Raw genomic sequence first — 23,005 nt, 5'->3', positions numbered from 1 at the left:
TAAAATGAACTGGAGAAGGAAATGGCAAACCATTCCAGTATCTTTGCCAAGAAACCCCCAAATAGAGTCACAAAGAGTTGGACACAACTGAAAAAACTGAATAATAGCAATAGATATAATGTTTTAAAGTTTGTAATAAACTCTACAAATACTATCTCATTTGACCCTCACAACAACCCTGGCGGGGGGGAGGTACTACTGTTATGCCCATTTCACAGATTTTCACAGGAAACTGAAGGGACTTGCCCAGTGCTATCCACTGCCTATAAGCCTATCAAATATTAAACTTGTTGAATATGACCTAGTCATGACTTACTCTCACCATCTTATTCACCATTCTCTGAGAGGAATCATGGCAAAAATGGAAAGAATACCATAATTACAAATCAAATGAGACTGGATTTTTAATCCTCCATTTGATGCTTCCTACCTCATTTCTGAACCTCAGTTTCCTCATCTGTTAAATGAGAATAATAATACCTGTCATACCTACTTCACAGGTTGTGGTTAGGATCAAATGAAATAATGTATGCAAAGCATTTGGAAAACCTGGAAGTTAGGTGTCACATAATTACTCAGCTTAAGTGCCACCTTCAAAATTGGGCCTTTCGAGACTCTACTCCACCCCTAGCTGCTACTGCCTTCTCAAATTATCTTGTCATATATGTGTGTATATATATGTATAATATGTATATATAAGTACATGTTATGTTCCTGTCCCCTTCACAATGACTATAAATTCTTTGAGAGTTTATATTCTCAAGAGATTGTGGAGTTTATATAGTTCATATAATAGTCCAGAAACTATTTCATATGTTGCCTTTGTATCCTCAGTGCCTAGAAGAATGCTTGGCATATAATAGGTGATTAATGTGTTAATTGATTGATTCTCTGAACCCACTGGAGTCTCTCAATGTTCTTTGTAAAATGGGCTGCTCCAAAACAAATGCAATATTGAAGATGTAATGTGACCAGGGCAGAGTACAATATTATTATTGACTCCCTTTTTTGACATAACCAGACTTCCATTAAAGTAGCTTAAAATGACATTTGATTTTTTGTCTGCCACATAATGACTCATAGGATTTTCCTTATGCACAAATCTAATCACATCACTCCCCTTCAATATTTATAACCTAGCAATCCCACTATCAGGCATAGTCCTCAAGGAAGTCAAAGACAGAAACAAAATTCCAACATACAGAAAATATCTGTAGCACCGTTCTTTGTGAAATAAAATAGGTACTCATCCATAGGTGAATGTCTGAAAAACCTATGGTATACAAATATAATTGAATATTATTGTGCTGTAAGAAAAGATGAATAATGAGGAATTTTTAAAAACATGGAATATTTGTATTATAAGTTTTATATTACAAAATATTTGATTATAAAGTGAAATAAGTTGAATCATATATATGTATACATATGTACATAATGACTCCAAAGTAAATGAAAAGACAACTAAAAGGAAGCTAAACTAAGCAAATAAAAAACCAGCAATAAGTCCGAGGTGAGGAACCTGTGGCCTTGAGTCATATATAGCTTTCTAAGTCCTTGGGTGCAGCCTTTTGACTGAGTCCAAGCTTTACAGTTTTATTAAGAAGATTTGTTCTGTGAAGTTTGGATTCAGTTAAAAGGCAGCACTTGAGCACCTAAAGGGCCATGTGTGGCCTTGAGGCCTCAGGCTATAGAATAGAATAGAATATAGAATAGAAAAGGACACACAGCTCCAATGAGAGGATCACTCTCTCTCGGGGTTTTCCCTCTTTTACCCCCTCAGCTGCCATCATGGATTCTTCAAAGGCAGCAAAGCCAGGACTTGACTGGCTGGGGGTGGTCAAGGCTCAGCTCCGCCTCTCCGTGCAGTTTCCTAGTAGCCGCTGGCTGTCTTACACGACTTCTCAGGCCCCTCCAACTTGATGGCTGTGTAGACCACAAGAGTCACAATACCCTGCCCTGCTGTCCAGACATGGTTCTATATGCAGCTGAGGGGGACCGCCTACCCAAGCTAAGTGCCACTGTATCTTTGTTGAATATCCTTGCCATGTTAAGGCTAAATAAATCTTAGCCCTGTTCAGTGACGTCCAAATGCCTCTTTTTATCTCAACTCAAACCTTAAATAACAGGGTGCCAGTGTCAGGCCCACCCCTAATACTTCCCTTCTGGTAGCAGAAAGTAAAAGAGTAAAAAGAGCAGAAAGTAAAAAAAGTAAAAGCTCTGGTAAAGAGCTGTCAAATTGCCATTGTATTGGTTGTTTTTCTTTTTCTTTTTCTTTTTCCTAAGGAAGGTTTAATCCAGGAGTTGGGAGGGGTTCCCCTCCCCCTTTCTAGAAATGAACATGATATAAATACAAAAAGCATCAATTAAAAAAATTAACCCTTCATAGCACATCGTGACTTACTGAATAAAGTCTGAGATCTCAAACTTTGAAATTTCCTTCTCGGATATCAATTTCTGACTTTCCAGATAACTTCCAAGAGGCAACGCTGTGCAGTGAAAAGATTGTTGCTGTTGTTCAAAAGAACACTAGCCTTGCAGTCAGAGGACCTGGTTTGAATTCTATTTCTAATGCTTATTTGGGGCCGCTCTGTGGTGCAGTGGATAGAGCACCAGGCTTGGAGTCAGGAAGACTCAGCTTTCTGAGTTCAAATCTGGCCTCAGACACTTACTAGCTGGGTGATCCTAGGCAAGTCACTTAATCCTGTTTACTCATTTGGCAAACCACTCCATTATCTTTGCCAAGAAAACCCCAAATGTCATGAAGAGGCAAACACTACTGAAGTCACTGAGTGAAAAAAAAAATGCTTATTACTTCTGACCTTGGGAATCTTGCTTCCAAATTCTTCAACCTCAGTTCCTCATCTATAAACTGAGGACACCGGATTAAAGAGCCTTCTACCTCACCTCTAAATCTATGACTCTCTTGCCTCCTTCCTCTAAAACCTTCTCTTCATCCTTACCTTAATCTGCACACTTTTCATCCCTCCCTGCCTTGGTTTCATTTCCATTTACCATCCTTTCTAGTCTCTAATTTACTGTTAACAAGTTCAACAGGGCACCAACCTCTACCATCAAATCCCTTCTCCCTTCATCTTCAGCTACTTGAACATTGCTAACATTCAACTCTACCATCTACCTTCTCTATTTAACTCCCCAGCTGCTGAGCACAACTGTAGGAAATTATGAAACTATGTATAGTGTTCCCATTACAAATCCATGTAATCTAATTTCAACCTGGCCCTCATTGCTGCACAGCAATATTTTTATTCATCTGATTGACTTTCTATTATATTTCTCCAGTAGCTATTTCAAATCTTCCCCCTCAAGCCCCCAACTATACCCCTAACTCCCTTCTTTCAGCAGATGTTAGTTTCCTACTGTACTGAGAAGGTTAAGGCTATCATGGATTTTCTTAACTTTCCTCCTTCATAACCCTAAACCTTTCTTGATCTTCCCTCATCATTTCTTCCATTGTCAGAGGATGAGACAATCCCTCTCTTTGCCTAGCATAACTTTTCTACTTCTTTCCTCAATCCCTATACTCACTGATTTTTCAACCCTATACAATCTGGATTCTGACACCACCACTCTGGGAACTATTTTCTCAAAAGTCACCAATTGTTACATTTGAAGGTGCCCCCCCCCCCCCACCCCGAACTCCCAGCCCAGCTAGCTTTCCTGAATTTTCTGCAGCATTAGCTACTGTTGACCATCTTTCTCTTTTTGGATGGTATCTCTTCCCTGGACTTCCATATATTGCTGTCCTCTGATTCTCTCTATTTGACTTTTCCTCTTACCCAGATTATTGCCATAGCCTTCTAATTGGTCACACAGCCTCCAGTCTCTTCCTCTGGCAGTTCATCCTTGACAAGATTGCCAAAACAATCATTCTAAGACGTGTCTATGACACTGTCCTAGTTAACAACATTCAGTGGCTTCCTCTAGCCTATAGGAGAAAAAAATAAACACCTAGTGTTTTACCCCCTATCCTAGTTTCTATAGAAAGGGCACACATTTTTGCCCCCAGAGCAAGGCTACCCCCTCTGTCTTTGAGGCACAAAACCTCAAAAATCTCTACACAGACTCTTAGAAACTGTTAGCTCTGCTCCTTTCTCCTTGATTTTGGGAGAAGCAGCCTGGAGTAATTTGCATAATTCAGTCCACCTGCCACAGAGGAAGACAGGAGACTAAAAGCAGGTGGAGTACATGGGCCCACTCTGAACCCTCAAATATAGAGGGACATAAGTGTGAGGCAGTCTGGTTAGGCACAATGGGAAAATGGGTGCAAATAGGACTGACTCATCATACCTTAATAATGCCAAGGGGAAAAGAAACTCTTTGAACAGTCATAGAAGAAGGTATTCCCACTGCTAGTCAGAAGAGGCCTCTTGTGTAGAAGGTGGGTAATAAAAGAAGATGAAATTTCAAAATACTAGAAGCACTCTGGCTTAGACAAAATTGAAAATGCTAGCTAAGGCACCAGAGTAATTTTTTCCATAAACTTAAAAAAAAATGAACACTGCTGAATAGAGCTTACCTTTGAGGAATGGTGAGGCAGAGCTGAGCAAAACTGTGAGTAAAAAGAACAAACTCATTTGGAAGGGCATCTTAGGACAGCAACCGTCCTGAGGGCCAGGAGTTACAACATTTTATAAGATCTAAGAAGAACCACGAAGGAGAGGTAGAGTAACTGGAGATTTCGGCAAAAGAACAAAATGTGTCTCAGAGAAAGGGACCTAAAGGGAGCACCGACAGGGAGAAATGATCTCCATCTCCTTTGCTAGGGCTCGGGCCAGGGGAATCTTGGAGTTAGCTTATTTTCCTGTGTATTTACATTTTGGGAATTGGCAAACAAAGGCTATAAAATCAGGGCCTGATTTATTGTTTTGTTGCTTGTCTAGATTGAAGAAAAGGATAGAAATATTAATAATGCAAGTTAAACTTAAAAGTGTGTCCGAGGTACACAGTTTTTTTGTTTTTGTTTTTTTTAGAAAGCAAGTTGTAAAACATTTACCAGCACACCATTGCCTAAGGAGGAGGGCAACATGAGGAACCACAGAAATTATATGGATTTATGGAGATTGAAGGGGTCCTGCGACTCTCTGTGGCCTCAGGTACATGTTCTCTCCACATCCTTTACTATGTAAATGAAACTTTTCTACAGTTTGAACTCTTGTGAGCCTGAGTGCTTGTAAGGGGAGCTTTTATCTAGCATCGGGGAAGCACAGATGCTGAAGTTTCCATTTCTACCTAAGCAGTGGCAATAGACCAGAGAAATGAAAGGTCTTTAGAAGTTCTTCTTATCAGATGGGAACAGTAGTGTGTTGATAAATGCTTAACAACTAATTCTCTGGGGGTAAAAATGTACTCCGATATACCTTTAAGCTTAATTTTCACTATTAACATTTTCTCCATCATCCTCTTAAGTCCAGACAATCAATAAAACAATAAATCACACCTTGATTTGCAGCTTTTCGAATTCCAAGGTATAAAAAGTGACACTGAAAATTAAACAATATGTTCACCAGCTGGTAGGAGCTGGCTCCAACATGCCTTTGGGTGGAAATCTCTGACTTAAGGGTTACATTTCACAAAGCATTCCCCTTCATGTACTCCAGTCCCAGAAAAATTGGACTATATGTGCACAAATTGTCTCTCCCAATATAAAATGAGCCTAGTTCATAGAAAGCACTTAATAGATGCTTATTGATTGACTTACCGATGGATACAAAATGTCTCCTGACCTTGACTAAACGTCTGTCTGAGGCAGACCTACATGGTGGGGGCAGAAGAACCACGTCATCTGGTATAAACTGATCAAGAAATGGGACTTGACAAGACAGAGGAAGATGTAGTTGCTGTTTGTTGGGAATAAGGTGCCACTCAGTGGGTTGACTGCAGGGCCTGAGTTTGGTTGTTAAAGGCTTCCTGGCAAGGTCATGCCTCCTTCCTCCCTCCCTAGAATCACAGAACCTCAGTTATGGGAGAGGTTTACCGAGCTCAACTCCTCTAACCCAAACACAAATAAGAAAGCCCTCGGGACAACATCCCCAACAAATGGTCATCCAGCCTTCTTTGCCAACCCCCTAGCTACTGGCACAGCCCCTTCTAGTTCTGGACAGCTTTGACTGTTATGGAAGATTTCCTTGGTATTGAGCCCAAATGTGACCATCAGCAACTTCCACTGAATGCTCCTGATTCTGTGGGCTCTGGAGACGAACTTAACAAGACTAATCCTCTTTCCACACAACAAGCCCTTCAGACACTTGACAGCTGTCAATGTCCATCTCAAGTCTTCTCCAGGCTGAACGTCCTCAGTTTCTTTGGAAGTTTCTGGTAAAAATAGAGTAAGGTTTCACCGTTCACCTCCCCCTTCCCCTCTTCCCTTTCCCTCCTCCTCTGTCCTTCCTCCTCCTTTTCTCTCCCTCTTCCTCCTTCCTTTCCTCTTTTCCTCCCTCTCTCCCCTACTTCCTTCTTCCCCTTCCCCCTCCCGCTCTTCTCTCCCTCTTCTCCTTCCTCCTCTTCTCCCAGCCTTCCTCCTCTTCCTCCTCCTTTTCTCTCCCTCTTCCTCTTTCCTTTCCTCTTTTCCTCCCTCTCTGCCCTACTTCCTTCTTCCTCTTCCCCCTCCCGCTCTTCTCCTTCCTCTTCTCCCCGCCTTCCTCCTTTTCCTCCTCCTTTTCTCCCCCTCTTCTCCCTCCTTCCTCCTCCTCCTCTCTCTTCCTCCCAGGTACCTCCTGTAGTTCAGGACTCAGTCGCCAGGAGGCGCAGGAGGAGGCAGGACTTGCGGGCAAGGAAAGCCGAGACAGGGAGGGCGGGGGAGGCGGGGTCCCGTCAGCTGAACGCTGCAGCACGTGATCCGGGCCGGCCGGCAGCCGCGGGTCACATGACAGGGCCGGAAGCGGCGCCGGGAATGGCTCTAAGGGAGGGTGGTGAGGCTGGAGCCAGAGCCGGAGTCTGGAGGCGGGAGCGGGTGAGTCAGGGTGGGATGGAACGGGCGTGCAGTGGGCTGGTATCTGTCCCGGGGTGATGGGGTCCAGGCCAAGATCCCCAACCTGGTGCCAGTCCGTGGAGCAGAAACAAAGGTTGTTCCCGGGGCGGGGCTGGAGAAAGAAGAGAGGGAGGGAACTGGACGTGTATATGTTTGTGTGTCTGTCTGTCTCTGTGTGTGTCTCCATGTCCGTTTCTGTGTGAGGCTGTGTCTGTGCGACACTATGTCCTGGTTGTGTGACCGTCTGCGTCTCGGTACACAGACGCGGGTCTCCCTGAGACCGTCTTGTCTGTGTTTTTGTTTTTGTCGGAGCGTGTGTCCATGGGTCTCAGTATGACCTGTGTCTGCCTGCGTCCTGGTTTACAGAGTGACTGTTTTGTGTGTGCATTTGAGGGGGACGGGGTTGAGGCAGCGTGTCTGGAGAGGAGTAACCCTGTTGAGATACTGGGAGGTTGGAGAGGAGTTAGCCCTGTCATAGGAGAGCGCAGAGGAAGAAGGAAGGAAAAACCTAAAGGAAGAGGTCCCTTAGCTCTGTCTTATTGCTTAAGATGGCATTCCTGCTGGCTTTTTGGACTATTTCTTCATCACTGCCACACCCTTCAGCCCCGTAACCAGAAGCTGTTTGCATAAATCGTAAAATAGGAGGGTCTTTGGGACCTTAGAACAGTTTCAGGCTAGCCCTCTCATTTTAAAGAGGAAACTAAGGGGCAGTGACTTGTTTAGGATTACACAGTAAATCAGTGGTAGAACTGACACTAGAAGCCAGTCACTGGGGTCAGTTTCTATTATATTGGACTTCTTTCTGCCCAAGAACTTGTCATTGGATGTGGCCTGAAGGAAATATTGCTTTCTTTCCCCATCTCTTTTCTCCAGACCTTACCCAGTTGTTCTTGCAGTGTTTGAATTGTAACTATTTGGGCTTGTGGTTTCCTTACTGTCACGAAGAGAAGCAACTACTCGTGATTTCCTGTAGACTCAGCACTCTGAAGATTCTTTTTCTCACTCTCTCCTGAAATTTCTTCTGATAAACCATATAATAATGGGAATCTCATTATGGTTTTCAGTTGAAGGTTGAATATCAGAAAGGGTGGAGGAGAAATTTCGTTTTGAGAATAACTTCAATATTGACAGAAAGTTTCACCAAGCATTTATTCAGTGCCTACCGTGTTTGAGGCTTAGGGAATACAATCACAAAGATGCAGTGGCTCCTGTCCTCAAGGAGCTGACTCTTCTCAGTTGTTACCTCTTAGGGCAAGTGTTTACTCATCTCCCTCTTCAAATTATCTTGTATTTACTTTTTTGTTTACAAGTTGTAGCCCTTTGTAGAATGTGTACTTCTTAAAGGCAGAGTGACTTTTTTCATTTTTAAAATTTTGTTTCTACTGTGGCTTTTACAATATTAATGCTTGTCGAATTGAAATGAATTATCAATTGGGGGAAATCACCAAAGACTTCCTGAAGGAGGTAGCATTTGATTTGAACCTTGAAGAAAAAATAAGAATTCACTATGTCAGAGTTGCAAGATGTGTGCATTCACAACCAGAGGCACAGCTCAAATGGCTCTTAAATATAATCAGGATTCTATTTAGGAATTTTATAAGAGCCAGTTAGGGATGATTAGTAGGCTTTTTTGCATTCAGAAGCTGCTTTGCTTTGGTCTAAAGCCATAAACTTTAGGAAAAGCTTTGGGTACAGAAGCTTGTACCTATGAGGGGAGGGGTTGGTAGTAGTAAACTGGATTTCCATGTTTGGTGATGGGTATAACAGAGGCTGCCCTAACAATAATATCAAGTATCTGTCCATTTAGCTGTCATTTTTCAATCATATTCATTTTCCTTCTCCTTCTGCCCTAGTTTTCCCTTTGAGCTATACGACTCTTCTTTGGGCTGATCCTTTGTAGCAGCTGTGGTTAGAAGATGGATATTTAAGGTCCAGCTTCAGCTTTGTGAGAACTTTATTATTTTTTGCCTCATCCTTAGATAACCTATCCCAGGTTAACCTTCTCCCCCATTCCCTCCCCTCCATTACCTATTGTAATGCTCCCACTATTATTAAGAGACCAGTTATTTATATTCAATTAGCACATCCTGTTAATTCTGCCTTGATATGATCTCATTGCCCCCTCCTTCTGTTGCAACCCTATCACTCTAAAATAAGCTTGTATTTCTGAAATAGCCTCTTAATCTTTCTCTCTACTTTTAGGTCTTTCCCCTTCCAATCTGTCCTACATGTAACACGGGATTAATCATCCTTAGATATAGCTCTAAATATGTCACTTCTCTGTTCAAAATCCTTCAGTGGCCCTCTTTTGCCTACCAAATAAGCCCATGCTTCTTATCTTGGCATTAAAGACCCTTAAGTAATGTGGCTGTCAGTCAGTAACCATTTATTTGTTGTTGTTGTTGTTGTTGTTGTTTTTTTTTCCCCAGGCAGTTGGGGGTAATTAAGTGACTTGCCCAGGGTCACACAGCTCGTAAGTGTTAAGTATTTGGTCTAAGGCTAGATTTGAACTCAGGTCCTCCTGACTGCAGAGCTGGTGCTCTATCCACTGTACCACCTAGCTGCTCCTTTAGTAACCATTTATCAAGAGCCTTTTATGTTCTAGGTACTGTGCTAAGCCCTGGGAACTACAAAGAAAGGCAAAAGACAATTCCTGCTGTCAGGAGCTCATGGTCTAATGGGGGAGACGACATGTAAACAACTATAAGACAAATTGGAAATAATCGACAGAGGGAAGGTTTTAGAAGTAAAAGACATTAAGAAAGGCTCCTTGTAGAAGATGGAATTTTAGCCACAACTTGAAGGAAGCTAGGGAAAATGAGATGGGAGAACATTCCATTCATGGTGTATAGCCAGTGAAAATACTCAGAGTCAGGAGATGCAGTATCTTGTTCAGGGAATAGCAACGGGGCCGGTATCACTTGACTGTAGAGTATGTGGAGGGGTCAGGGGTGAATAAATTATGAGAAGACTGGAAAGGTAGGGAGGTACCAGGTTATAAAGGGCTATAAATGCCAGAGGATTTTATATTTGATTCTGGATGTGATAGGGAGCCATTGAAGTTTATTGAGTAAGGGAGTGACATGGTCAGACCTGCCCTTTAGGAAGATCAACTTAACAGCTTAGATGAGGATAGCCTGGAGTGGGGAGAGACTTATGGTGGGGAGATCAACTAGCATACTGTTGTAAAAATCCAGGTGTGAGGTAATAAGGGCCTGTGCCAGGGTGGTGGCAGGGTAGCAGAAAGAAAGGAGAAATGTTTCAAAGGCAAAATTTGACAGGCCTTGGTAACAGATTAGATATGGGGGGGCAGTGAGAGTGAACAAGAAATTGAGGATGACACCTAGGTTCTGAGCCTGGGTGGCTAGGAGGATGGTAGTCCCTTTGATAGTGCTAGTAAAGTTTGAGGTGGGGTGGGGAAAGATAAGGGATTCAGTTTTAGACATATTGAGTTTAAGATGCCTGTAGAATATCCATCTTGAGATGTACAATAGACAGTTGGAGGTCAGCAGAGAGGTTAGGGTCACATAAGTAGATTTGAAAATTGTCAGGATAGAGACAATAATTAAATCCATGGGAGCTGATGAGATCACCAAATTAAACACTACAGAGAGAGAAGAGGGCCCAGAACGGAGCTCTTTGGGACACCCATGGTTAGCAGGTGTGACCCTGGATGAATATCTAGTAAAGGAATCTGAGAAGGAGCAGTCAGATAGGTAGGGGGAGAAGCAGGAGAGAGTGACATCACAAAAACCAAGAAAGTATCAAGGAGGAGAGGGTGATTAATAGTGTCAAAGGTTGTAGAAAAGTCAAGAGGAATGAATATTGGGAAAAGACTATTAGATTTGTCAAGTAAGAGGTTAATATAAAAATAAAAATGGATAAAATCCATTCTTATCACCAAAAATGCATACTGTGTTTTTTGATAGATACCTGTTATGTATCTCTATCACTTTTAGGACCTTGTCCTTCTGAATATGGCATTACTCATAGACAGGAAGAGTACAGAATGATCAGAGATTAGATATCAGAGAGTTCACTTCTAGATGTTCATAACTGTCTTCTGCCTAATGGAATGGTACAGAATGATGGAGCTCTGTACACAAGTCATATTAGAAACCTCGTGGTGTTGTATGTCATGGTGTTTTTCTTCCTTTCTGTAATGTTTGATGCTGGAAGGAAGCCCAATCCAGGGCTTCCTTTGTCACTGCTACCACCTTAGTGCAGACCCTCACCTTGTCCAGCTTGGACTGTTGCAGTAGCTTGCTGGTTAGTCTCCTGCCTCAAGTCTCTTTCCACTCCAGTCCAGATGCTACTCTATCTTTGTGCTCTTCCTTAAGAACAGGTCTGACTATGTCACTCCTATTCAATCAACTCCATTGCTTCCCTATTACCTCTAGGATCAAACTCTCTATTTGGCATTTAAAGTTCTTCATGATCTGGTTTCTTCCTGCCTATCCGGTTTTCTTATATTTTACTCCTTTCCATGTTTGATCCAGTGATACTGGCCTCCTTACTGTTCCTCACAAAAAATCTCCATTTTGCAAATCCATCCATCACTAGCTGTACTCCATTCCTTTCATTCTTTCTCTCATCACTGCTGCCTCCTGACTCCCCTGGATTCCTTCAAACACAGCTAAAATCTCACCTTCTGCAAGAATTCCTTTCCAGTACTTCTTAATGCTAGTACCTTCCCTTTGAGATCATCTTCAACTTAGCAAATATTATCTATATCTTTATTTATATCTTATATATACATAGCAAGTCTTTAATAAATACTTCCTGACTTGACTGTGTCAGTTTGACTCAGTCAATTTGCCTGTGTCAACTTGACTATGTTCCTTCTAGTAGGAAAGGTGTCTTGTGGTTTTTGTTTTCCTTAAAGTAGATTATTCTGTCCAATAAAAACAATTTTAGCATTGCATATAATTTAGTGGACTGCAGGCTATGATAGATTCTTGTTAGATAACCAAGTCTAGGTTTAATGACTGACTTAGGGCTAAAAAAATATTAAAGGGGAAAAGTTCAGCAGAAATAAATAGTGTATATTTGTATGTTGGATTTCTTCTCTGCCAAATGCCACTGAGATCATTCTGCATCCTCAGTGTTTGGAAGTGACTGCAAGGACACTCTAGACTGATTCTAAACTGAACATACTAATCTAAGAATTAGGAGGCCTGGATTCTTTAGTTGTAGGTCTATTAACTGTGTGGTTACATACAACAAGTCAAATAGGATCTAATGGAGTGTTATGAAATGATGGAGCCTTATGCATAGGTCAGATTAGAAACCAACTAATACTGTATATGATAGTGGTGGTATTCTTTTCCGTAATATTTGATGTTGGAAGGAAGCCCAATCCAGGGCTTTAGTTCATTTCTTCCCTCTAATAGGAAAGGTTTCTTATGGTTTCTGTTTTCATTAAGGTAGATGATTCTACCCAGGAGAAACAGTTTTAGCACTGCCTATGGTTTGGTGGATGGTAGGCTACAACAAATTCTCATTAGCTAATTAAATTTAGAGCCAGAGCGTTGGGCCTTTTCACCCGGAAACGTCTTCCCTTGGCCATGCCACCCCTGTCCCCTTCTCCCATTGGTGAATTCCTTCCATTGCCCTCCATTTTTGAGGTAGGCACAGGCTGACTGTGATTCATCCCCCGATGGCTTTGCTTCTGACCCTTGGTCCTTCAGCCACAATGCTCTTAAGGGACCTTTTCCTCCTTCCCTTTCCCCTCTGAGTTTTAGCTCCTTTATATATTATCTTCCCCCTTTAGAATGTAGGCTCTTTGAAGACAGGACTGTCTTTCATTTTATTTTTATATCCCTAGCACTTAATACAGTGCTTGGCACATAGTAAGCACTTAACAAATGCCCATTGCCTGCCTACCTGCCTGAATGATGAGGTTGGAAGGGAAAAGAGAGGAATGGAGTGGAGGCACCTATGGTAGATGATTTCTCAAGGAGTTTAGCTACAAATAAGAGGAGATATAGAGGATGGTCTGATTAAGAGCGGATTTTTTGTGACTGGAGGGATATAATGGGGCAGAGAATGTACCTACTTGGGGCATGGTATTGAAGTCCGAAGAGTCAGAAGCAGAGCTGGCACAGGCCAGCCTGCGTTCCATGATGGAAACCTCAGAAAGAACTCACCAGTGGAAGAAGGGGCAGCATGGCAGAGGGATGTTCCAGGGTGAGAAGTCAGCAGAATATGGGAGTGAAGACCCAGGAGTTAGAGGCAGAGCTAGGAGGGAGAATCCAGGTTGCAAAAGGCTGGACAAGATTAGAGGGAGTGGAATCAAGGGCCAATATGGATGGGGGTACCTTCATAGAGACTATTTTTTAGTTATTTTTTTTATTCTGAACTTAAAACATCACAACCTCCCCCCCCGCCAAAAAAAACCCCATTTCAGTATATACAGCAGAACATAAAAAGAGGTTTATTTATGAAGCCATGAATCTCTTGTTTCATATTCAGTCAGTCAACAAGTATTTATTAAATGCTTACTACGTGCCAGGCACTGTACTAAGCACTGGGGATTGAAAGAAAGGCAAAAACAGTTCCTGCCTTCAAGGAGCTCGTATTCTAACAGAGAAAACAACAAGCAGTCAAATTTGTACATATAAGATATATACAGGGTGAACTGGAGTTGCTCACAAAAGAAAGGAAGAAGGGGAGCTGGGGAAGGTTCTTGCAGAAGAGAATTTAAGGAATTCAGGGAAAGCAGGAGATGAAGGTGAGGAAGGAGAGCATTGCAGGCATGGGGCACAACCAGTGAAATTGGATGGATTCAGGAAATGGAAAGGAACTGCAAGGAGGCTGGTGCCACTAGATAATATACAGAGAGAAGTAAAGTGTAAGAAGATTGGCATTGAAGGAAGGAGCTGTCTTAGTTGTTCACTCATTTCAGTCATGTCTGACTCTTCATGACCCCATTTGGGGTTTTCTTGGCAAAAATGCCAGAGTGGTTATAGAGGATTTTAAAAGCCAAACAGAGAAATTTATGTTTCATCCTGGAGGTAATAGGGAGCACTGGAGTTTGTTGAGTAGGAGAGTGAACATCTCTTTGGGAAAATCACTGTGGAGGCTGAATGGAGGATAGATTAGAGTAGGGAGATTCTTGATGCGGATAAACCAACCAGAAGGCTGTAGCAATAGGGCACACGTGGTCATAGTAATGAGGTCCTGCACCAGCTTGGTGGTAGTGTCACAAGACTTGTGTAAGTAAAATATATGTAGATAGTAGATATAGATAAGAAGAAAGAAAAGGAATAGAGAATGACACTTAGGGTTTTTAAAAAAGCGTATAATAAATTGCTTACATTACTTTCACAACTGCCCCACTTGTCAGGAGTCACAGTTCCTCTTCAATTTCCTTCTGTTCTAATGTGCTTTAAAAAAAAACCAAAAAACATTTCAATGACCTTCTTTTGGGAGCTTCACTTTTACTTTCCCTCCCTACTGGTCCCCGACTCTTAAAAAAATGAGAGAAATGAAAGGGGGGGACCCTTATAATAAATAAGCGTAATAAAGCAAAATGAATCCACACAGTGGCCATGTATGTCTCTTTGTATGTTTGTTTTTGTGCCTTGAATCCATCCTGTCAGGAAGTGAATAACATGTGTCCTCATAGGTACACTCTGCGGAGTGTAGACATGGTAAGTCACTATATCTATCTGAGTTCTTAAGTCTTTAAAATTGTTTTTTTGTATAGAGCGTTATCCTTGTATAAATTGTTCTCCCAGTTTAGCTTCACTTTACTCTGCGTTAATTCATGCTGCCAAGGGTTCTCTGAAATTGTCTCATCATCTTTGTGGGGCAGTAATAGTGCATCAATTATATTCATATATCACAGTTTGTTCACCTGTTTCCTAATTGATGGATACCTTCTCAGATTCTAATTCTTCCCTCCCCTCTCTTCCTTTCACTCCCTTCCCTCCTCTTTTTTCCCCTTCCTTCCTCTCTCCAAAAATTAGGAAATGTGTTTTTCTTGCCACTGTTCTTTCCCTGGCATTATCCTTCTGCTTCCACCCATCCCACCCCACACCCACACACACCCTTCTCTCCAACCTCACTTGTTTATCTTTTGAGTTTTATGTATTTCTATACAAACTGTGCGTGTTCTGCTGTCCTTTGTCTATTTCAGACGAGAGTGAGGTTTATCTGATGCCTGCTTACCCCTTTCGTCCATATTTGTATATTCCCTGTACCCAACTGTGAGAAGTAGCCTGTTTTTCCTCCTTCTTCCTTCATCCTTCATACTTCTTCCTCTTTTTTACATTGGTGGATTCCTCCTTTTATCTTCCCTTCTCTTTCTTTTCTTCAAACCCACAGAACGGAGCCAGTCCATGCCCAAGTCCTCTGTGGGACAATTGTTTCTTCTCCCCTATTAGAATGTTAGCATCACGTCATCATGCAGCGCCTTCCAATTGCTCAAATAAATTTAATTTTCTAGATTTCTCTTGACTCTTGTTTTTGCATTTCAGAGTTCTTACTCAGCTCTGATTATTCAACAGAAATGTTTGAAAGACTTCTATTCAATTAAATATATTGGTCTTTTTTCCTCTCTGTAGGATTATGCTCAGCCTTTCAGGGTAAGTCACTCTTGGTTGTTACCTTATAAGTCTTGCATTTTCAAATATTTCATAATGACATTTTCTCCATTTACTGTAGAATCTGCTAGGACTTGGGTGATCCTAACTATGGTTCCTTGTATTTGAACTCCTTCCCTCTGGATCCTTGCAGTATTGTTTCTTTGATGTGGGAGCTTTGAATGTTGCCTATGGCATTTCTGGGACTTTTCCTTTTGGTTTCTTTCAAAGGGATGATTGGTGGATTCTTTCTATCGTCACCTCTTCTTCTGGTTCTGCTACATTTTGGCATTTTTCATTTATGATTTCTTGAAACATAATGTTCAGGCTTTTTTTTAAAAAAAAAGTCATGATGTTTATGGAATTCAGTGATATTTAAATTTTCTCTCCTTGACCTGTTTTTTAGGTGTGTGTGGTTTTTTTTTTTGAACAGCTGATATCGTATATTTTCTTCTGTGTTTTTCTTTCGATTTTGTTCTAATATTCTAGTTTTCAGAGAATCTCTTATTTGGGGGTTCATTGTATTTTCTCCCAGCTGTTTATTTTTTTTAACTCTTTCCTTAAGAGCTTTTATTTAATTTTTGTCTCTTGCTTAATTTCTTCTATGTTTTCATGTAGTTTCTTGTGGAAAATTCATTTTTTCCTTTGAGCCTCTACCTATAGTTGTTGTGGAGCTAATTAACTCTTCATCTTTTAGAGGATCTCTAGATCTACAATAATTTTTGATGTTGATTGGCATCTTCTTTGGTTGATTTTATCTCTCCAGCCTTAGTTCCTAAACTCAGGCTTTGTGTTGGGGCCAGGCTCTGCATCTTTCTCTAGTTTTGGATTCCTGTGCAAGGGGGTTATATCCCCTTGTATTTTAGAGGATCAGAGTGCTACAACATCAGGGCCCTTCAGGGTGTTTCAGGTAAGAATACTAATAACCTCAGAACCTGAAGGCCTTTGTGCCGTCCTGGTCTAGGTGCTGCCATGCCACACTGATTTCTTCTATTCCCTTAGATTTCCCAAGGTGCATAACACATCCACCCTGGGTTATGAGCCTGCAAAACAAAGCATTGAAGGAATTTAAGGAATCTCTAGGATATAATAACTTTCTTGAAAGAAGGGGTGATGTTTTATCTAATCATTCCGTGTGTTCCAACTTAGTAGAGGGCTTTGCACGTAACAGGCAATTAATAAACGTCCGATGAACTAAACTGGAGTGTTTGAAGAGCTATATGAATAACAAAGATGCCCTCTGCCTGGCATGGGCCTGAAACAGTCTTTCCTGGAGATCAATGAATTGACTAGACCTGGGGCAACTCCTTCTGGCTCTAACATTTTAGAATCCACATTTTCTGTTTATAGATCCCTAAAGGGATGACAGTTATGTTAAAGATTTAGTGTGTAATGGGAGTCATTGATATCTGTTTGATTTATCCTAGTTTCCAGGGTATCTGTTACTTAGATAAGGTTTGTCATTTTTTCTTCTGGGGTAGGAGGGCCCACCACTCTTGTTGACAGAGAGCCCTACGGACTACACATGTTTCTGACCTGTCTTTGGTTGCTTGTTTACATTTGTTGGAGGCTCCCTTTCCTGATGCCCATGGCCTTCTGGCTGCCTTTTTTGTGCAGTTCTGGGATAAAATAAGGTACTTACTGTGGATTTCTTGATTATTATTTGGTCTAGTGCCAATTTTGACTTTTTGCTAGAGTAAGATATTTGGGAACTGGGCAGTGTACCTTCTCAGGTAGCCATCTGAGTTGTAAGTCCCATAGATCTTCTTGTAGCAGTGCCTCATCCATAGGATATCTATAGCTTTGAAGAAAAAGTGTTCCTAATGAGTTCTGAACAAGCTAGAATCATGGTCTATTCAGATGTAGTTAAATAGTATTCTTAATCGGTATTATATTTATAATATAATCGGTATTATAATTCTAATTAAGATAATATCTTAATCGGTATTATAATTATAATAATAATCTTAAAGGTCGTATTCTTAATGTTGTAAGTACTGTCCTCAAACTGGCCATTATGACTCTTGCTGGGGATGAGGGAAGGGTGTGTATTCACACCTCTCTTTTTTTTTTTGTTAGTCTTAAATGACTTACAGATAGGTTTCTTTTCTCTATTCTTATGATCACAGTTGACTTCGTTTAGTGTACTAAATTTGGAAGAGAATAAAACAGTAAATGAGCCCTCCATAACCTTGAAACCATATCAGTGTTTGTCAAACTCAAGAAGCCTGGGATGCTTATAATTGATAAAATGTTGCTGATAAAATCCATCTGTGCAATCAAAAATTCAGCCTCTCACTTGATAAGTATCTTTTACGTATCTCCATCTCTTTGAGAACCTTGTTGTCTTGCAGATGGCATCAGTGGGCTAGCATGACATTATGTTATCTCTTCTGGAATCTCTAACAAAACCTTATCTTCAGGTTTCATAAGCTCCCTGTCTCAATAGCCGAAACACAAAGAGTAGCCGTTCAGATACTTGAAGAAAGAGCTCATTCACTTCCTAAATATTTTCTTCTCCATTTTCTTAACCTGCCTAAGTCTTTTCAACCAATCTTCATGTGGTGTGGATTTTTATTTCCTTTCACTGTCATAGTCATCTTCCTCCGAACATTTCTCAACTTGTTCCTCCTAATATGTAGCCCATGGAATTAAACATGATACTGCAGCTATGGCTTCCTGACTGAATGGTAGACTTTTCCCTTCAGCAGCTGGTGTTGGATGCAGTTGAGAGGGTGGAAGGTACATGAATGGGTAAGAAGCTAGGAGTCAGTGAGTCCTGTCTCTTCATTAGATCTCTGAGACCATATAGAATCTTATCAGGCAGAGCCTTATTACATGCTTCGGGAAGCCTGGTAAGGCAGTTGTTTCCATTCAGATGCTTCAGTGACCTCCCCTGTGTTCTTCAAGCCATCCTTTGGGAGGAATATAGGGCAATGACTACCAAGATGTGGTTTTGCTTTGTTCCTCAGAGAAATTTGCCTTCCTCCTTCACTGCCCCACCCCTTGTAGCATCACTAAGGCAGACCACATAGGGTCACATATACCTTCTCCCCTCTCTTCTACCTTCCTAACTCCAGTAGACACCATTATTTTCCCTTTTCCCCAGTTCCCTCACCCTCACAAAACAGAGCTTCCCCTTTATCTCTACAAATACCTCTGCTCAAAAAAAAGAATGAGAGAGAATAGCAGTAATGCTTCTCTATTCCAGTCTTCTGGGACTCCTTGCTGTTTTTGCCATCTCTTCTTTAAAAAAATATTTCATTAAGTATTTTCCAATTACAGGTAAAAAATGTTTTTAACAATTATTCTTTAAAATTTTGAGTTCCAGATTCTCTCCACTCCCCCCCCTTGATAAAGCAAGCAATTTGATATTGGTTATACTTGTGAAATCATGCACAACATTTCCATATTAGCCATCTGCCATTACTTCTTAAGATTGCTGGAGTTAATGGAAACAGAAAGCTTTACATGCTCAGAGGGGTGGAGTCCCTGGTTGCCTCTATTTAAAATGAAATATGGTGGGGAAAGAGTTTGATACCTCTCTGTGGACCCCAGTGAAAAGTTCTTTCCTTCCTGTCTGACAACATTCCTGTTCTTACTTTTAACTAAATGTGTTGTGGCAAATTTAGAAATTTATGAATATTCTCAGAATAAAAAGTTGGGAAGCACAATATAAAAGCAGTGAGCTTTGCCCAACCATGTGTACTTTGTACCTTCTCAGTTTTATATAGTGCCAGGCCACAGTGCTGTACTTAATCCATACATAGTGGCCACTCTTGGGAACTGCAGCCATGGCTTCTCCTGCCCAAGAGCCAACCAAGAGGCTAGAGTTAAAAGCCCTGGCTGCTGAAGGCCTTAACCCTGCTCCTGTTCCCCTAGCCACCATGTCTACTCAGCGACTACGGAATGAAAGCTATAATGACTACAGTTCGACGGAGGTGAGCCCGACTGAGTCGCCTTCCAATGGACTAGATGACTTCCCCAGCTCGAGCTCCTACCAACGGTTTGGGGAAACCAGCGGGACAACGTAAGTGGAATTCTTACTTTACAGAGGTTTTTGATCTTGGTTGTGGATTTGCAAAAGCTGCTTTGGATTATTTTTCTTCTCTTTATCAGTAGCCCTGTCTGGTATATTTGTGTTATTCTCTGTTTTGCACTCGGAATAGTTGAGGTATGGGGAGGTTGTGTTAGTGATAAAGTCAAATTTGGAACTCTTTGCCCTTGAGAATCTAGTTTGCTTCTTAGATTTTGTTCTTTCCAGGCCTGCTGATCCTATGAAGCTCTGGGTGCTTTTTAAAAAAATGAACTGGCCCTGTGATTGCATTGGCATAGGAACTTGCAGTGAGGAAACACCTTGTACCATGAACTAGCATTGGGAGGGATGGGAAGGGCCTGTTGGAGAAGATGAGATTTGAGTTGAGTCCTGAAGGTAGCCAGAGAAGCAAAGAGGCAGAGGTGAAATTGGGAGGGCATTCTCAGCCGGGGAGATGGCCAATGAAAAGGCACAGGGACAGGAGATGGTGGCCTGGATGAGGAGCAGAGAGGAGGCCAGTTTGCCTTAGCACACACAGCATTGTGCCTCAGGGTGAGCAGTATTCATTAGGACTAGGAAGGTTAGAATCATGTTGTGAAGGGCTTTTATAGCCAGAGGAGTTTGTATTTTATCCTACAGGGAAAAGGGAGCTTCTGGATTTGATTGAGTAGGATAATGACATAGTTAGACCTGACAGGACCAAAAGAAGCCACATAGGAATGTATGGCTTTCTTACTATCTTATAGACAGCAGTGCAGCTCTTGGACTGTCTATTTGTAGTCCCTCTTCATACAGCTGTCCACTATACATTTACAAATTAAAACTGGAAGGCAGTTTTGCTTAGAGCAATAGTGGTGCCAGTGAGAACCATTCCTTTCGTGCACTTTCCTTCAAGTAGGGGGCTGGGCTTGGGGAGGGAACAATGCTAAATGGTATTCTGATGGGCTTCTCTGTCCCCTACTCTAGCTCCAGTGGGTCCTTGTTAACTCTAGCAATTAAATAAAAACTTCTCTGTTTGTACTTAATCTCTTTGCAGCTGAGCCACAGCTACCTTTTTAGTCTTATGGCACATGACACCCTCCATGACTCCCCTTTCCCCTCCCCATGCATATTATCATCCAGCCAAACTTGTCTTCTAGGTGTTCCTCACAAGGCATTGTGTATAGCTAATTATTTTCATGGTTGTCCCCATTAGAATGTGAGCTCCTTGAATTCAGAGACTGGGTTTTTGTCTTTCTTTATATCCTTAGTACTTAGGACAGTGCTTTCTGTATAGTGTTTAGTAAGTGCTTGTTGATTGATTAAATGACTTTACAGTGACTGTACCCCAAGTTGGAAATGCACTTCCACCTCATTTTTGTCTCTCAGAATTCTTGGTTTACTTCAAAGCTTGGCCCAAGCCTTTCTACTTGAGGCTTTTCCCGATCTCCCCCCCCGCCGCCGCAGCTGCTAGTCTCCTCTCCCCCTAGTGTCTTGTATCTCTGTGTCTATCTTTGTATAGATAATCTCAACTAAACTGTACACTCTTTGAGGGCAGGGCCAGTTTTCTTTGTATCCTTGGTGCCCAACACAGTTCCTGGCACATTTCAAGTTGTAAGTTCTTAATAAATGTTTATTGATTGATAAAAAATAATTACAAAGTAACTTCAGGGGGCAGAGGAGAAAAATGTTGACAATTGGGGGGTAGGTTGCAGTTACAGTACTTCAGGTGAGACTTTCTACATCACAGTGGTAGCTGTATGAATAGAGGAAAAGAGGTGGTTGCCAGAGATGTTGTTTGGGTAAAATCACCAAAGCTGAGCAGCTGATTGGATATGTGAGGAACAGCCAGAGGTGACTCTGAAGTTAAGAACCTAGTCAGCTGGGAGTGTATCGGTGCCCTCAACAGACATAGGGATGTGGAGGGAGGGATAAGTTTAGAGGGTGACAGGATTTCTCTTTGGATCCTGCAGGATAGGTAGGGGGAGGAATTTAGCAAGCAATTAATATCAGACTGGAGTTCAGAAAGAGAGGTTAGATCTGAATATATAGTTTGGGGATCATCTATAGAGGATTTCTACAGATGTAGAGAATTTACTTTAACCGTTGGGAAATGGGAAAAGAGCTCTGGCCATCTGTCATTAATGCTTAGGTGGTGGGAGATGGATGAAGAACTAGCAATCAGAGGTAAGAGGAAAGCCAGAAACAGCATGGAAGCCTAAGGTAAAAGAGAATGTCAAGGAAGACGGGGGTCCTTAGTAGTATTGGAAGCGACCCAGAGGTTAAACCATCATGTCAGTGGGAAGAGATCATTGGTAACCTTGGAGAAAATTTCCAGTTCCAGATGTGGATTAAGAAAAGCCTGGAGAGTGAGGAAATAGAGAGAGTGAGGACACATAGTTCTGCGATTGTGGCACTAGAGGCTAAAAGAAGGGTAAGCTGGGGAATAGCAGGGTCAAGGGAAGGTTTTTCATGAATGAGATAGACTAGCATGTTTGTACAGACAGGTGGGAAAGAGATATAAAGAAGGAAAACTTAACAGTGAGAGAAAGGGACCAGTCTTGGGAAGGTAGGGGAGGGAGCTGTGCTGGAGAGTAAAGAAAAAGAATGACCTCTTCCTCAGATACTGGAGGAAAGGGGGAAAGGATGGGTGAAGATGTTGAGGGGTTTTGAGTTGCAAACTGGCTGGGAGAGGTAAGAGAGCTTATCAAGTCTTTTGTTCGTGACAGCCTTCTGAAGTTAGACAGTGCATGCATTATTTCCACTTTTCAGGTAAGGAACCTCTAGATGGTTTTTCTACTATTGCAGATCCTGCTGTTATTATTTATTATTCAAGAAGTATTCCTTATTAGCTCTTTGGGCATTTCCTTTTTTGTTTGCAGATCTTCTCTGTTCATCTTTCATTCTTTTTTTTTACTAATGTATTTTGATTTATCAACAATCACTTCCATAAGCTTTTGAGTTTTAAATTTTTCTTCCCTTCCCTCCTTACCTCCCTCCCCAAGATGGCGTGCAATCTGATATAGACTATACATATACATTCCTATTAAATGTATTTTCACATCAGTGATGTTGTAAGTAAGAATTAGAACCAATAGGAGGAACCACCAGAAAGAGGAAAGAAAACACAACAGAAGAAAGAAAATAGCAGGCAGTATGCTTCAGTCTGCATTCAAACTCCGTAGTTCTTTCTTTGGATGTGTATAGCATTTTCTACCATGAGGCCTTTAGAGATGTCTTAGATTCTTGTATTGCTGAGAAGGGTTAAGTCTATCGATATTAGTCATCGCACAGCATGGCTATTACTGTGTACAGCGCTCTCCTGGTTCTGCTCACTTCACTCAACATCAAACCATACAAGTATTTCCAGGTTTTTCTGAAGTCTGCCTGCTCATCATTTCTTATAGCACA

The 23,005-nt window shown here is 41.5% G+C and overlaps 2 protein-coding genes across 7 annotated transcripts in view; both read left to right on the top strand.

The window, feature by feature from the left end:
- Window positions 1-7,030, top strand: part of LOC114027686 (40S ribosomal protein S3a-like) — a gene marked incomplete at its 5' end in the record, with an annotated part of 34,419 nt that extends 27,389 nt beyond the window's left edge. The window contains 2 exon segments of the mRNA XM_027841763.1: window positions 1,784-1,908; window positions 6,731-7,030. Of these exon segments, the coding sequence (XP_027697564.1) occupies window positions 1,784-1,908; window positions 6,731-7,030 (425 nt within the window).
- The window catches only part of LOC114027700 (proton-coupled amino acid transporter 1-like), a 59,558-nt gene continuing 43,444 nt past the window's right edge, over window positions 6,892-23,005 (top strand). For 5 of the 6 annotated variants that reach the window (XR_003567282.1, XM_027841779.1, XM_027841775.1 and 2 more), the window contains exons 1-2: window positions 6,892-6,973; window positions 19,462-19,609. Coding sequence is in view for 5 of the 6 variants with exons in the window: in XM_027841779.1 (XP_027697580.1) it covers window positions 19,467-19,609 (143 nt within the window). In the remaining variant the exon portion in view is untranslated. Of the gene's footprint in view, window positions 6,974-7,015; window positions 7,086-19,461; window positions 19,610-23,005 lie in introns of those variants that run through there. The other variant, XM_027841776.1, reaches the window with a different exon arrangement.

Source organism: Vombatus ursinus, unplaced genomic scaffold (genome assembly GCF_900497805.2).
Source record: "Vombatus ursinus unplaced genomic scaffold, bare-nosed wombat genome assembly UNPS02014863.1, whole genome shotgun sequence".
NCBI lineage: Eukaryota > Metazoa > Chordata > Mammalia > Diprotodontia > Vombatidae > Vombatus > Vombatus ursinus.
Note: the sequence above shows the minus strand (reverse complement) of the source record. Positions and strands in the feature narration are given on the sequence as shown.